We start from the raw sequence: 17,450 nt of genomic DNA on the forward strand, positions 1-17,450 counted from the left end.
CTGGGCTAGTAATCCAGAGGCCTGGGCTAATGTTCTGGGAAACACAGTAAGAAGTCTCGCAACACCAGGTTAAAGTCCAACAGGTTTATTTGGCGGCAAATGCCACTAGCTTTCAGAGCACTGCTCCTTCGTCAAGTGAGTGGGGAGTGCTCTGGGGGCATGCGTTCAAACCCTGCTAAGGCAGGTGGTGGAATTTAAATTTCATCAATAAAGAAAATCCGATTTGAAAATTAGCCTCAACAACAGTACCTGTGCTATCATCAATTGTGGTTAAAAAAGAAACAACTGATTCTCTTGTGCCCTTTAGGGAAGGAAATCTGTCACCCTTACCTAGTCTGGCCTACTTGTGACTCCATTTACTGCCCCTTGAAATGGCCTAAAAGGATGGACAACAAATGCTGATCCTGCCAGCATTGCCCACATCCCATGAAAGAATTTTTTTTTAAAACTGGCAACCTGTGGCAAAGCTGGATACAAAAAAAGCTCCTGCCAACAAATCACCAAAAGACAATCCAGTGCAATTGTTTTGCCACAAAACAAAGCACCGGTACGTACCTGAAGAATGTTCGCGGCAATTCTGTGAACAAGGGTTCCCAACAAGCCCTGTTAACATAAGCTTAAACCTTAACTCAGAAAAATCCATCACCGGGGGAGGGGGATGGGGCGGGAGGGCCCCAGTACTATATTTTAAATATAAAATCAATGAGAATTGAGGCTATCTCACCACCCACAAGGAACCGCCAGCCAAATGTGGTGGTCAGAGCTGTAACTAAACTGCAAGAATCTTACGTGATGTCTTCCTTAGTCTAAGAATACAGTAAAAAACAGCCTGTATTAACAATTGTTTGAAAACTGAAAAACACTTATCCTGCGCAGACAATCTGTCAAACAAAGAGTTGTGGTTGAATAATTTTTTCTTTAAAACTGTAGTCAGCAGATAATCATTTGCCCGTCAAGGTCACCAGGCAAGAGGTAGATAGAAACCTCTGTGAATTTGGGGTGATTTAGAAGGAGTGATTAACGAGGATGAAAAAAAGCCCAACAATCCCATTATTTCACTCTGCTCCTTCTCAGCAGGCATTGCTGGCAAGGGCTCATTTAGATTTTGCATTCAGGCTGAGGCCAGACCCACATTTATTTCCCATCTTTAGCTGCCCTTCGAAGCAAATGGTGAGAAGAAGTTTAAAGTTTGTTTGAGCACATGCCCAGAGCTGCAATGTGCTGGTGCATTGATGGGAAGAGACAAGGGTCTGTCTGTGGGCGTCTTATGATAAATTCAGAGTCTGTCATGCTGTCAGGAAGGCACAGCCACTGGAGGGAAAATACTTATAGACAGGCAGCAAGAAAATAATCCAGAAAGTGAGTCAATATTAACCTCACTTGGGCACTTATTAGTGTCAACAAGAAAGAAAGGCTTGCATTTCTCAAGCACCTTTACGGCCCTCATTGGGCAGTAGGACTTTCAGATGGATTTTGCTGGCATTTCTATACATGTAAACCTGGCACAGAATATGTGACTTACAATTTGGAAGCATCAAAGGTTTAGGATAATTAATCACAATTTTTTATCATAGGCAATGTTAATTTGGGAGGTCAAGTAATGGTCCCATTCCAACATGCTTCCAGTCTGATTTGTCAAAAGGCAGGAACTCTGACAGTGGCTCAGAAGAACCTCTACCTGCTCTTTCAACAAACCTGAAGGCGTCATGAGCTAAAACACTGGTAGGGATGGATAGAACAACTTTAAACCAATTTCCGTCATTTGTTTCCAGCAGTATGTGCGGGTGGCCAACAAAGCAATGGACTATGCTGCAGCAATGGCAGTGAAATAAGGCGACAAATGAATCCCAGGATAACTAAATTGGCTGTCTTAATACCAGGTATTAACAGGTGCCTGCATTTGGGTGACACCATGGCTGGAACTTTCCAGCCATTCACGTCAGCGGGAATTCTCTGAGAGCCAAATTCACCACCCTCGCTAGCAGCGGCAACAGGGCGTGAATGACCAGAAAATTCCAGCCAATATTCCACACACTTCAAAAAATAGTCATTGGCCAGAATGTTATTGCCGTTCATGCCGGCGGGATTTTCCCCTTACCGCCACAGTGAGATTTGGCTGGACGCCAAATTCTCCGACCTTGCTGCAGCGGGAGCGTGGTCTGAACGGCCAGTAAGATAAGCACCCATTAACTCTGCCAGGTTTAGAAGATTTTGTCACCGATTCCCCTTGCTAGTCACCTCAAAGCAATGACTTTATAGATGACAGAAAGCAAAAGCTACTCAGCACGCATCTAAAACACATGAAGCATTATCCGCATAACAGGCACTCCACATACAACGTGATACTAAAACACAGAACTGACCAAGCACGTTAATTGTATAGTGCCCTTTTAATCGAGTTCACCTATAAAGCCTATTTATTGGCAAATTATTCTTGGCCAGCTGAAAATTGCCGAAGAATCACAGCAACACACAGAAAGGTTCCATTTCAGAGCTGCCCTCGAGGTCAAGGATATAATTTGATCAAAAGGATCAGATGATAAACGCAAGCTAAGCTGCATCTCATTTGTGAGTGATAACACACAGCGCAGTTGGCTGGTTTAAATGTACTTCGTTTTCACTGCGGGGCTTTATTTTGCAGACCCTGAAGGGTTAATAATTGCAATTTACATTTATCGAGTTAATAATGTGGGGAATAGTTAGTCACAATTATGCCAAGTTTCACACCTCTTTCATGGATCCAGGCACCCTGCTGTCTTGCCCTGAGGATGTGCCGTTTGACATATTGTCAAGCGACTGTGAACTTTACATATTTGAAAGTCAAAGCCAGAGGCATGTGAGCACCACCTCCGCTGATCTGCCCTTTCCGCCTTCCTCCTTTGGAAGTGCTTTCAGAAACCTTTCCAAACACCCTCGTGACAATCAATAGCTCTCCCTCTGATTGAAGATCGTGAAACTAAGGCCCTTATTAGCTTTAGTGATGGCTCGACCAACAGCCTTTTCTTTTGGTTCATTGCCCTCTACCCCAGATTGTCTCTCCATCTACTTGAAACAAATTAATTCGACTGGGATACAGAATGGCTACTCCTGGTGCGGGAGTCTTTTGGTGTGTTGACAAGCAGTTTAATATTCAGTGGGGAGGGGTGTGGGGGAACAGATGAGAAGAAATGTTTTTATGCAGTGAGTTGCTTGACCTGGATTTCACTGTCTTGAAAGTTGGCTCGAAGGAGATTCAATAACTTTCAAAAGATAACTGGGAAAATATTGCAGGGCTATAAGGGAAAGAGAGGTCAATGCGACTGATTAGAAAGCATTTTCAAAGAGCTGGTACACACCAAATGTGTTGAATGGCCTCTATGCTATGCCTGTCTATTATAATAATCAGTGTAGTCCAGCTGATAGTTTTCTCCTCTCTAGTACAAGGTTGCTGGAGAATATTCAGCATATTCCCAAATTTAGCCAGATGAGTCACAATGTTTTCACAGAATCCCTACAATGCAGAAGGAGGCCATTTGGCCCATTGGATCTGCATCAACCACAATCCCCCATCCAGGCCCTATTCCCCTAACCCCACATATTTACCCTGCTAATCCCCTGTTACCAGGATCAATTTAGCATATCCAATCCACCTAACCTGTGCACGCCTTTGGAGTGTGGGAGGAAATTGGAGCACCTGGAGGAAATCCACACAGACACTGGGAGAATGTGCAAACTCCACACAGACAATGATCCGAGGCTGGAATCGAACCCGGGTCGCTGGCGCTGTGAGGCAGCAGTGCTAAACACTGTACCATCGTGCAGTCCAGTCTTGTGCATTCCCGAGATCCAAATGTGTCCCAGGATTCACTCAGGTTAATTAAAACACAACCCCTCTTTTCTTTAGCTGAGGCTGACTTAATGTTGATTCCATCTGGCATTTTCCCTCTCTGCATAACTCAGCACTTAACCACTGCCACAGGAATTGGAGCCTGGATTTTAGGCGGAAGTATCAGGGCAGATTTCGCAAAGGGAGCGTGACCGGAGTTCACTAGAGCATCGCCACAAATCGATGGAACTAGCTCTGCAATTTTCTGAGGCACACTTTCCAACTGCTGAATTCACATATGAAAGCTTGATGTCACACTGCAATTCTCTATTTCTTGTTTTAAAGTGGGCATTAATATCTGCCCAGTGTAAAGTTTAAAGTCTGAAAGAAGTGCTGGTTAGGTGCCATGCTAAGTTCTCCAGGCACTGGAGTATTTTCACAGCAACTTCATTGCAGTGTTAATGTAAGCCTACTTGTGACACTAAATGAATAAAATTTTAAACAACACCCAGGGTAGTGGAGACAAGCATGGAGCCAGTCAGCCTGAACTTTGCCAATCTGAAAATATAACCATCTATATGTTAAATCAGTGGTGCCTCAAGAGAGTTTTTAATCGGCAGAACTCACTGCCACATGGAACCGTTGAAGTGAGGAGCATTAATGCAGTTTGAGTGAAGCTGGATAAGTACGCAGGGGAGCTGATACAGATGACTTGAAATACAGTAAGGAGAGGCTCGTGCACAGCATAAACATCAAAATAAGGACATAAGAAGTAGGATCAGGAGTAAACCACGCAGCCCTGCTCCGCCATTCAATAAGATCATGGCTGATCTTGGGCTTATACTCCATTTTCCCGCTTGCTCCCCATATCCTTTAATACTCTGAAAGATCAAATCTCTCAATCTCAGCTTTAAGTCTCTTCAACATTGGAGCATCCCCTAAAACTCTGGATTACAGAATTCCCTTGGAATAAATTTCACATCTCAGTCCTAAATGGCCAGCTCCTTACCCTAAAGCTGTGTCTCTGTGTTTTAGATTCACCAGCCAATTAGAACAATTTCTCAGTGTCAACCCTATCAAACCCCTTCAGTATTTTGTAGGTTTTATTGAGATCCCGCATCTTCTAGCCTTTCATCATAGAACAACCCTCTTGTGCTAGGGACCAATCTTGTGAACCTTCGCTGTACCACCTCCAATGAAAATGCATCCTTTCTTAAATGCAGAAAATAGAACATCAAATGTGGTCTCACCAAATCCTGTACAAAACCAGCAAGATTTCTTTATACTTATGCTCCAATTCCATTGCAATAAAGGCCTTCCTAACTATTGCTGCCCCTGCATGCAAATTTATCCAGTAAGAGGTCTCACAACATCAGGTTAAAGTCCAACCTGGAGTTGTGAGACTTCTTACTGTATTTACCCCAGTCCAACGCTGGCATCTCAAATTTATCAGCACACCCAAGTCTCTCTGAACGTCAACACTTACAAGTTTCTCACCTTTTAAAAAATATTCTGCTTTCTTATTCTTATAGGATCCTACCGTGCAGAAGGAGGCCATTTGGCCCATTGAGTCTGCATCAACCATAATCTCACTCTATCCCCATAACTAGGTATTTACCCTAGCTAGTCCCTGTGACACTAAGGGGCAATTTAACATGGCGAATCCACCTAATCCGCATATCTTTGGACTGTGGGAAGAAGCTGGAGCACCCAGAGGAAATCCATGCAGACACGGGAGAATGAGCAAAGTCCATACAGTCACCCGAGGCCAGAATTGAACCTGGGTCCTTGGTGCTGTGACACAACGGTGCTAACCACTGTGCCACCATGCCACCCATTTTGACCAAAACAAATAAATTCACATTTCCTCCATCTATCATCTTACTCACCTAACCTGTCTGTTTCTCTCTTTTTAGCTTCTGTGTGTCCTCCCCACAGCTTACATTTCCACCAAGTTTGCTGTCATCATTGAACGCAGATACATTACCCTGTCTCTTCACCTAAGTCATTAATATACAAAGAACAAAGAAAATTACAGCACAGGAACAGGCCCTTTGGCCCTCCAAGCCTGCACCGATCATGCTGCCTGACTTAACTAAAACCCCTTAACGCTTCTGGGGACCATATCCCTCTATTCTCCCCTCATTCATGTACTTGTCAAGATGCCCCTTAAAAGTCATTACCGTATCCGCTTCCACTAGCTCCCCCAGCAACAAGTTCCAAGCATCCACCACTCTCTGTGTAAAAAATCTGCCTCGTGCATCTCTTTTAAAACTTGCCCTCGCATCTTAAACCTATGCCCCCTAGTAATTGACCCTTCCACCCTGGGAAAAAGCTTCTAACTTTCCACTCTGTACATGCCTCTCATAACCTTGTAGACTTCTATAAGGTCTCTGTTGCTCCACTGAGAACAAACCAAGTTTCTCCAACCTCTCCTCATAGCTAATGCCCTCCATAACAGGCAACATTCTGGTAAATCTTCTCTGTAACCTTGCCAAAGCCTCCACATTCTTCTGGTAGTGCGGCAACCAGAATAGGCAGGAAACAGCTGAGGACCTGGCACTGATCCTTGTGTCATTCCACTACTCACTGACTGATAACTTGAACAAGCTGTTCCGATGCTCACTCTGTTTCTTATCCATGAAACAAACCTCCATCCACACTAACATTTTGCTTCCAACTCCAAGAGCCCTTAGTTAGCTGATAACCTTCCGTGCAAAACCTTGCCAAATGCCTTTTGGAAATCTGGGTGTTCTACATCTCGCTTCCCTTTTATCAAGCAAACAAGTACTTCCTCAAAAAAACCCAATAAACTTGACAAACACCATTTCCTTTTAGTTAATGATGTTGACTTGCTTGAATAAAATCATAGCATCCCAACAGTGCAAAAGGAGGCCATTTGGCCCATCTAGCCTGCACCAACATCAATCCCACCCAGCCCCTGTCCCCGTAACCCCACGCATTTACCCTGCTAATCCCGCTAACTTACGCATCTTGGGACACTAAAGAGCAATTTAGCATGGCCAATCAACCTAACCTGCACATCTTTGGACCGGAAAGGAAACCGGTGCACCTGGAGGAAACCCACAGACATGGAGAGAACGTGCAATCCCCGCACAACTGTGACCCAAGCTGGGAATCGAACCTGACCCCTGGCGCTATGAGGTAATAGTGTTAACCACGGTGCCACCATGCCACCCATACTATGCCTTTCTTCATGAATTGTTAAGACTTTCTTCATAATAGATTGCAGCATTCGCCAAACCACAGATGGAAGATTAATTGGCCTGTACTCCTCCTTTCTTGAAAAGTGGTGTAACATTTTTTAACTTCCAATCTAGTCGGACTATTCCTGGATCTAAGAAATTTTGGAAATTCATAGCTAGCACATTGATTATCTCTGCAGTTATCTCTTTTAGAATCCAAGATGTCAGGTATAAGGCCCCAGAAATTTGTCAGATTTTAGTCCCTTAAACTTCTCTAATACCTTATCACTGCTGAAATTATTTTTCCTAATTTCCTTACCATTTTAGCCTCTCGGTTATTGTCAATTTTTTGAAATGCAACTTGTGCCAGCTACTGTGAAGACAAACACAAAGGATAGAGTTCTCCAGTCCTTTCTGCTGGTGGGATGTTCCAGCCCCGCTGAAGCCAACCCCAACCGCAGATTCCCCAGGAGGTGAGGAATGGAAATTGCCACTGATTTTGCTGGGACCAGAGATCCTGCTGGTAACTGATGGTGAGCTGCCTCCGCCACGTGGGTGGGCGCTGGAGAAATGTACCCAAAATATTTGTTCACTGCCTTTATTTCCTTATTCCCAATGATAATTTCTCAAAGCTACTCAAGGTAGACATGTTCCAGTTATGGTTTTTCCATGCAGAGAATAAATCCTGCAGACTTAAGGAATTACTTTGCACCTTCCCTGCTTCTAAGGGCCCATAATTGCTTTAGCTACTCTCTTCCTTTTATAAACTTATAAATTCTCTTTCAACCTGTTTTTATATTTTAGGCAAGTTTACTTTTGTTCATTCTTTCTCCCTTTTTTCAACTTATTGGTGGACCTTTGCAGGTTTCTACGACATTCCCTATCCTCAGACTTGTCACTGTTTATTGCAAAACTGTAAGCCTCTTCAGTTAATCTAAAAGAATGTTTCCTCCCATAGTCCAAATATATGTAGGTTAGATGGATTGGCCATGCTAAATTGCTCTTTAATGTCCCAAGATGTTAGGGGTATGAGTAGGATAAATTTGTGGGGATACAGGGATGGAGAGGACCTGAATAAGATGCCCTATCGGAGAGTTGATGCTGATTCAATGGGCACAAATGGTCTCCTTCTGCACTGTAGGGTTTCTATGGTTCTAATACTATCCTATTCTATTAATTAGCTGGGCTGAATGGCCGGTCTTGGGATTTTAAAATCCTAAGTATTTTTTTAACACAGGTCTCTGGTACTCTACAGAGAATGCTGGAGAGAAAACAGATTCTGCTTTCCCTTCCTACATATGCTGCATGAACTTGGAGGGCTGAAGAGCCTGTTCCTGCTCTATAACTTTCCTTTGTTCTTCACTGGACTGGGTGAGTTTTTCCAGTATTCTCCGTTTCTGTTTCAGATTTCAGCATCTGCAGCATTTTGCTTTTACTCCAGTATTCCAATTCAATGCAAATAATTGCAGCGGAACTCCTAAGACCAGCTCATCTTAGTGAGTATCACATTCATGGGAATGGGAATGGAACTGAACAATTTAATATGGGGAGTGAAGACAATGTCACTTCTGCTAAATGAAAGGATTCGTGGGTGAATCACCCCTTTCCCGCTGACCGGCATTTACATTGTCGAGAGTGTGCAAATTCCAGCTAATCGTTTGCTTGTATGTACACAGCAAGCAAGCAGTTTGAAAATCCAATGCATTTTAATTTCTCTATAATTTTATTTTGGAACTGTTATATAATTACCTTAGAATATCTCACCAACTTTTAGCATTCTTTCTGGTTGTATCACAGCTTGGTACGGCTCCTGCTCTGCCCAAGACTGCAAGAAACTACAAAATGTAGTGAATGTAGCCCAATCTAGCAGGCAAACCAGGCTCCCATCCATTGACTCTGTCTACATTTCCCGCTGCCACAGAAAAGCAGCCAGCATAATATAAAGGACCCCATGCACCCCGGACATTCTCTCTTCCATCTTCTTCTGTCGGGAGAAAGATACAAAAGACTGAGGTCACATACCAGCCGACTCAAGAACAGCTTCTTCCCTGCTGACGTCAGACTTTTGAATAGACCTACCTCGCATTAAGTTGATTTTTTTACCTACGCCCTCGCTATGATTGAAACACTACATTCTGGACTCTCCCCCTTCCTTCTCTATGAACGGTATGCTTTGTCTGTATAACACGCAACAAACAATACTTTTCACTGTATGCTAATACATGTGAAATAATAAATTTTTTTTATTCATTCGTGGGACATGGGCATAGCTTGGCTGGCCGGCATTTATTGCCCATTCCTGGCTGCCCTTGAAAATTCAAAGCAAGGCTGCTAATTCTCCTTCAATCATGCTTGAGTATATTTGAGTATAGCATGCAAGAAACAATACTTTTCACTGTATGCTAATACATGTGACAACAATAAAGCAAATCAAATCAAATCAAGTTGAGAACTGCAAAATGGTTCTCATTTTCGCTCCTGTGAATCCTTTTAAGCACTTATGACATCAGAAAAGACTGAGGCCGGAATCTTACCACCTTCGTGCCAGCGGGATTTTCCCATCCTGCTGAGACTGAGGGATTTGGGGTTGTTTTCGCTGGAAAGAAGGAGGCTAAGAGGGGATCTTATTGAAACATATAAGATGATTAGAGGTTTAGATAGGGTGGATAGTGATAGCCTTTTTCCTCGGATGGAGAATGCTAGCACGAGGGGGCATGGCTTTAAATTAAGGGGTGTAGTTATAGGACGGATGTCAGGGGTAGGTTCTTTACCCAGAGGGTGGTGAGGGATTGGAATGCCCTGCCTGCTGCGGTTGTAAATGCGCCTAGTTTGGGGGCGTTTAAGAGATCTATGGATAGGTTTACGGACGAAAAGGGATTGGTTTAGATTAGTGGGTCAGTGTTTTTTAAAAAAACTGGTCGGCGCAACATCGTGGGCCGAAGGGCCTGTTCTGCGCTGTAATGTTCTATGTTCTATGTTCTATGCTTCTGATCGCCAAACTCTCCGACCTTGCTGCAGTGGGAGCGTGGCATGACCAGCAGGTAAGATCACACCTTGAGTCGTCTACACTTCAATGTCAATTTTGGCCGTATCTACACGAGCTTCCTTTCATCAAGGACATTGCAGACATTTGAGTATGTGTTTTTGAAAAAAACAAACTGATTTTTGAGATTGCTGTTTAGTCCCAGGCCTCAGGTCACACCCATGAACCAGGCCGACCTTTGCTATCGATTCCACCCTTTTGTAAATTTGAGAAAATGAGGCTGAGGTTCAATTAAATCATAGAATCTCTACAGTGCAGAAGAGGCTATTTGGCCCATCGAGTCTGCACCAACTCTCTGATAGAGTATCTTACCCATGGCCAATCATCCGAACCTACAGGCCTTGGGACATAAAGAGGCAATTTAGCATGGCTAATCCACCTAATCTGCACATCTTTGGATTGTGGGAGGAAACCAAGAGACCATGCAGGAGACCAGTGGATTGAAAAATGTGGAAGAGATGAGGTAGAAAAAGCAGTAGTTCAGTTGGTTTGCAGGGAGAGCGGATGGTGGGCTGAAATTCAAAAGTTATGATGCTGTCTCCTACTCTCCTGTAAAAAACTCCAAACTGAGGCCATTTTATTGTGATTTTGTGTAAATAAATCTCTGTTAACACATAGCAACACAAACATTTGGACAAAATGAAGCAACACATATTTCCGTTACTATTAATGCAATAAGATGCTTAGAATTATGTGTCATGACCTGTTCCTCCATATCAGGTTTTGAACACACCAAGTTAGCTTTTTAAATGTTTATTGAGATTGCACAATTAAGAAATACCACAAATTGCACTGCCTTTTCCAGCATAATTCACCTAAACTCAGCCCAAAGTCCAGCACAAAAGTTTGAGGCCTTTCAAGCACAAATTATATCCAGCACTGATCAAATGTCCATGATCAAATCACTGTGCCTGCCCACAGAACTGCCCGCAATCCCAGAGTGAGTGAGGCCCAGTAACAGAGTGAATTGAGTTTTAAGTGAGATTGCCTGGAGGTAGGATAATGTGTGTGTTTGGTATTCAGGGGGACCGCTGAGCAAAATGGCCTTGGTAAAATGGCAAGAGGGATAGAATCTGATGGGGATAGAGAAGTTTCAGACAAGAGGTGAAAGGAGGATCACCAACCCGATGACAAACATGAATGAATGCCAGAGGTGAGCAACAGGATGAAAGGCGGCAGATTGCTTTGAATGATCGTGCATTACATCTTGTGCATTAACTTTTAAAGTTTATTTATTAATGTCACAGTAGGTTTACATTAACACTGCAATGAAGTTACTGTGAAAATCTTCTTGTTGCCACACTCCGGCACCTGTTCGGGTACACTGATCAAGAATTTGGCATGACCAATTCACCTAACCAGCACGTTTTTCGAATTGTGGGAGCAAACCAGAGGCACCCGGAGGAAACCCACACAAACACAGGAAGAATGTGTAAACTCCACACAGTCAGCCAAGCCAGGAATTGAACCCGGGTTCCTGGCGCTGTGAGGCAGCAGTGCTAACCACTGCTGTCACCAAGTAAGCAACAGAAAGATGACGGAGGATATAACCTGTCACTGTGATCTCTTTGGAGAAGTTGGAATCAGCTGCAGCTACGTTTTCTTGTTTTGTGAGTAAATGCAGCACAGAACTCCACACTGACAGTGACCCAAGGCTGGGAATCGAACCCAGGTCCCTGGCGCCGTGAGGCAGCAGTATAACTGATAGGGTAGGTTTCGATTGGAGGCATGTAACAAAACATTTATTAATGGTCAGAAAATCAGGCGGCTCTGTCGTGGGTTCAAAACCCCGTTCAGCTGAATCCCCCCTGAGGATTATTCATTGGTGAATCATGTAGTCGATAAATCTGCCCTGGCATGCACCTTTAAGACCCCTTACAGGAAATCAATTATTCTCACATTAACTCATTGACGCTCAAGATGTTAGCTCAAGACAAAAAAGCAGAGGCAGCTCAGAGTGTATTGCCTGCTGTGGCCCTTCCTAGGTATGTAGTGAATTGGCTTAGGGCTGTATCCTATGCAAAACACAACTGGCGAGCTATTCCAATGCTGGAGAACTCAACCCCATCATTAATCAGTGCCTTCAGGAAGAGGAAGAGCAGAGGAGGAGATTGAGGAAAGAAAACAAACCTTTTAGCCAGGGACAAAGTAAGGCATCCCATAATTGGGGCTGTTGCACCAGAATATTAAATAAACTATACTGTGGCTTGGTCCTGAGTTTTGCTTTTATTTATTATGCCTCTGCAAAATGCCTTATGGTGATAAAATAAATATAGATGGTTGTTGTTGATCACCACTCCCCTTCACCCTGTAAGCCAAACAACAACACTCCTTACCGAGGCACATATTGCTAAAGATTATACTGTCTGTCAATGTGAGGCTAGAGGGCTTAAAACTTACTGCTTAAAATTATTTCCAGCCCAATATGACCCACAGGATTCTTCTTTCCCTCAGTTGAAACCCAAATAAAGCCAGTCAGAAATTAAATTATTCAAAATAAAGCCTTTTCTTTTAAATAGTCGCTGAGGAGGCTGTGGCTGAATTTGACTGTTGCTAAGGAGCCCTAATCTGCGCCAGTTTCCCTTTTAAGTACCTCAACTTCAAATAAAAAGAGAAGGGATTACCACTGGCTTTAAAGAGACACTTTCAAATAAGAATGGTTCCTTAGAGATTGACCTCTGAAACTCCTTGCTCTCCGTGACCTATCTCATTGAGTGCAATCAGCAAGATATGTCTCAAAAAGACTGATGAGGCTGGACAAGAGTGAGTGAATGTTAAACAGTGCACGGCAGAATTGAAAAAAGAAATCTAATCTGGTTATTTTTCCGCATAATTCTGCGACGACAATATTCAGCGAGGTCCATAAAATGGCTATAATACAAAACTGTGCCAATGCAGGAATCCACCACTTCTCGATGTGTGAGGATAATTAGATGGTGCAAACTTAATTAAAGAAGCAAATACCATGTTTTCACAACCAGAATATTAGGGGTTTTTTTCAAGGCAAGGTAAATGAAGTTAGGCTGCACATGAGGCGCCATCTAACTGAATGGCCGAACAGGTTTGAGGGGCCGACTCCTGTTCCTTTGTATTTTCTGATTCCACAAAGATGTTGATTCCTATAAAAAAGATCCTTATATTTTTAATGCTGGCACTGGCATAGTTAGGATCGTGAGAGATTGGAGTCTGGGTGTAGCCTGTATTCCCACCCCTGACCCCCACCTCCCCCATTCCCACTAACCCCACCCCAACACCGCAGCACTTGCAAATGAATTCCAACTTTCTGAATCCAGTGGCAGAATAACAAGCATTGGGAAAAGGGGAAGTCAATCCCAGCTTAATAGCATGGGGACCTCAGAATCGCAGCCAAGCAGGTGCCATCATTAAACAAGAATTGGGCCAGTGCTGTTAAGTCCTTGCATTAAGCACTCATCACAACCTTACACTCTTGCCTCGTTTGATAAGGCAAGCCCTCTTGGCCGGTGACTGGGCCACGCACGTACCTGGTCTCCAGTGGCACATTGCTGCCGAGAACCCAGCTGTCCTGCAGCTGGACGGATTCCGGCGTGGTGGGCAGCTCGTTGGGCAGGACGGCCGCGGGGGCCGGGCTCTGGTTCCTCCTCTGGCTCAGTGAGTTCCTGTTGAGTGAAGTGATGGAGGGCTGCTGCTGGATCAGGTGCTGCTTGTGCACAGGGGGCAGTGGCTGTAATGTCGACTGGCTCTGCTGGTTGGGTGGTTGCTCTAAAGGGAGAGGGACAGAAGAGAGGGAAGGAGGGGGTGGGGAGAAGGAACAAAATCAAAAAGAAAAACATCAGTGTGCATTGGGTCCATTCATTCGTATGAAGAGACGAGAGGTCAGCACTGGTACGACTTTTAAAATGGTTTTCTCTCCTTGAACAGAACTTCAAAAATTAACATGACAGAAGCAGAAAAAGACAAACTTGGAGACTGGCTTCTCAGTCAGTCCCTCTAATCTAAGAACTGAACTGAATTGAATACTTTAAAGTCAAAATATATTTCAATCCTTATCTCATTATTGGAAGTGTTTTTCACATGCTGTCTCCATCAAGAAAGAAACAATCCTTGCAGCTGCTGTTATGGGAAACTATTGTTTGCCTGCATTGTGCACCCTTCAGGAATGCAGTCAATTTTTTTATCTAACCCATCATCCCTTCTGATTCTACATGTAGTTAAGTTAGCTACAGTTGTTCAGCTTAGCAGAGTTAGTTAACCCCTACAGTCTAGCATTTAAATGTAATTGTGCATCGGCAGAAATATCTTAACATGAAGTCTTTGCATAGGGCTGAAGCAAACAAGGCTACGCATGTAAGGATCCCTCAGTGTGCTTCACGCTTTGACTGCTGGAGTCCTGGCATGAATGAGGGAGTGCAACTCCGATTGACTCCCTTGTTTTTTACAACTCCACCTTCTAGCTTACATTCTCATTCAGCCTTATTTAAAAATTGCGGATGTTGTTCCTGTTTTCAAGAAAGGGAACAGGGATTGCCCGGGAAATTACCAACCGGTGAGTCTGACCTCAGTGGTTGGTAAGTTGGTGGACAGGATACTGAGGGACAGGATTTATAAACATTTAGCGAAGTTTAGTATGATCAGAAGTAGTCAGCACGGCTTTATCAAGGGCAGGTCGTGCCTTACGAACCTAGTTGAGTTCTTTGAAAATGTGACTAAACACATTGACAGAGGAAGAGCGGTAGATGTGGTTTATATGGACTTCAGCAAGGTCCCCCATGCAAGACTTCTTAAAAAAGTGAGAGGGCATGGGGTCCAAGGGGCTGTTGCCTTGTGGATCCAGAACTGGTTTGCCTGCAGAAGGCAGAGAGTGGTTGTGGATGGGTATTTTTCTGCATGGAGGTTGGTCACCAGTGGAGTGCCCCAGGGATCTGTTCTGGGACCCTTGCTGTTTGTCATTTTCATAAATGACCGAGATGAGGGAGTGGAGGGATGGGTTGGTAAGTTTGCTGACGACACGAAGGTTGGTGGTGTTGTGGATAGTCTGGAGGGATGTCAGAAGTTTCAGTGAGACATAGATAGGATGCAAGACTGGGCAGAGAAGTGGCAGGTGGACTTCAACGCAGATAAATGTGTAGTGGTCCATTCTGGCAGGTCCAATGGGATGAAGGAGTATATCAAGGGTAGGACTTTTAGCAGTTTAGATAATCAGAAGGACCTTGGGGTCCGGGTCCATAGGACTCTTAAATCGGCCTCACAGGTGGAGGATGTGGTCGAGAAGGCGTTATGGTGTGCTAGCCTTCATTAATGGAGGGATTGAGTTTCGGAGTCGGGAGATAATGCTACAACTTTATAAGACCCTTGCCAGACCCCACTTGGAGTGCTGTGCGCAGTTCTGGTCGCCTCATTACAGGAGGGATGTGGAAGCTATTGAAAGGGTGCAGAGGAGATTTACAAGGATGTTGCCTGGATTGGGAGGCATGCCTTATGAAGTTAGGTTGAGGGAGCTCGGTCTTTTCTCCCTGGAGAGATGAAGGATGACAGGCGACCTGATAGAGGTTTATAAAATGTTGAGAGGAATAGATAGGGTGGATTCTTGGAGGCTATTTCCCAGGGCTGAAATGGTCACTATGAGAGGACACAGGTGCTGGGGAGTGGGTACAGAAGAGGTGTCAGGGGTAAGATTTTCACTCAGAGGGCAGTGAGTGAGTGGAATCAGCTGCTGTCGGTGGTGGTGGAGGCAAACTTGCTGGGGTCTTTTAAGAGACTTCTGGATGAGTATATGGGATTTAATGGGATTGAGGGTTATAGATAGGCCTGGTAGGTAGGGATATGATCGGCGCAACTTGTGGGCCGAAGGGCCTGTTTGTGCTGTAATGTTCTATGTTCTATATGTTGGAGTCAGCTGGTCTCTGGAGCTGAAACACAAACCATTCACAGGTGAATGTGGCAACTTTACAGTATGGGATGACAGAGTGTCAAATCAGCTCCCTTATAGAATAAGACAGGGCAGAAAGTCATTTGGACCACCATACCTGTGCTTCCGCTTTGGAAGAGTTATCCAATTAGTTCTACCCCCTGCTTTTTCCCCACAGCCCTGCATTTTTGAGTAGCACAATAGTTAGCACTGCTATCTCACAGCACCAGGGACCCGGGTTCGATTCCCGGCTTGGGTCACTGTCTATGTGGAGTTTGCATGTTCTCCCCGTGGCTGCGTGGGTTTCCTCTGGGTGCTCTGGTTGCCTCCCGCATTCCAAAAGACGTGCGGGTTCGGGGCACCAGCCATGCTAAATTCTCCCTCAGCGTACCTGAACAGGTGCTGGAATGTGGCAACTGGAAGGTTTTCACAGTCACTTCATTATAGTGTTAATGTAAGCCTACTTGTCTCACTAACAAATAAACTTTTTCAAAACTTTTTTAAGGATTTCTCAAATTTCTTTTTGAAAGCTACAACTGACTCTTTTTGAACCACCTTGAAAGGAGTGCATTCCAGGTTGCACGTTCTTGCTGCAAACAGAAATTCTTATTTCTCCCCCTGTCACCACTTCTCTTAAGTCCAGTTCCTCTGCTGGACACCATGACCTCCTTGTATTGTGCCATTTTCTTGAAACATGCACAACATGCTTTTTGAAGGAGATTAGGGGCACTGGCTCTCGGGAGTGGTGAATGGACTCAAACTGCAACCAAAGACATTGCATCTCTGCTGATGTTTATTAAATTTTTGAGGTGTTTGGGCTTTCTTTGTTACTCCCCTCTGCAGTTTCACCCAATGCTGTACAATAGGATTAAGGTCATGAAAAACACAAAAGCCGGAATCTTAACACCATTCAGCAAAGGTTTACCAGGCTGATTCCTGGAATGGTGGGTCCGTCACATAAGAGACTAAGTAGGTTAGGATTATGTTGACTAGGGTTTAGAAGAGTGAGCGGGGATCTCATAGAAACTTATAAAATTCTAACAGGGTTAGACAGGATAGATTCAGAAAGAATGTTCCCGATGGTGGAGGAGTCCAGAATAGGGGTCATAGTTTGAGGATAAGGGGTAAACCTTTTAGAACTGAGATGAAAAGAAATCTCTCCACCTAGAGAGCAGTGTATGTGTGGGATTCACTACCACAAAATGTATTCAAGCCAAAACATCTGATTTCAAAAAGAAATTAGATATAACTCTTGGGGCTAAAAGGGTCAAAGGATGTGGGAGAAGGAAGGGGATCAGGATATTGAATTCGGTGATCAGCCATGATCATGATGAATGGTGAAGCAGGCTTGAAGGGCCAAATGTTTCTATGTACACACCAGCAGGATTTTCCCTTCCCACTGTGGTGAGCGGAGATTTGGCCAGACGCCAGATTCTCCAACCCCACTGCAATGGGAGTGTGGCATGACTGGTTGATAAGGTCGCGCTCTCAAAGTATAAAGTAAATAGC

The 17,450-nt window shown here is 44.1% G+C and overlaps 1 protein-coding gene across 6 annotated transcripts in view; it reads right to left on the minus strand.

Annotated features, from left to right (window-relative positions):
- tenm3 (teneurin transmembrane protein 3) overlaps window positions 1-17,450 on the minus strand; it is a 909,202-nt gene that overhangs the window by 274,713 nt on the left and 617,039 nt on the right. For all 6 annotated transcript variants that reach the window (XM_080189440.1, XM_080189438.1, XM_080189437.1 and 3 more), the window contains one exon: window positions 13,558-13,795. In XM_080189440.1, coding sequence (XP_080045566.1) covers window positions 13,558-13,795 — 238 coding nt within the window. The remainder of the gene's footprint in view (window positions 1-13,557; window positions 13,796-17,450) is intronic.

Source organism: Carcharhinus amblyrhynchos, chromosome 5 (assembly GCF_965287045.1).
Source record: "Carcharhinus amblyrhynchos chromosome 5, sCarAmb.v2.hapA, whole genome shotgun sequence".
Lineage (NCBI taxonomy): Eukaryota > Metazoa > Chordata > Chondrichthyes > Carcharhiniformes > Carcharhinidae > Carcharhinus > Carcharhinus amblyrhynchos.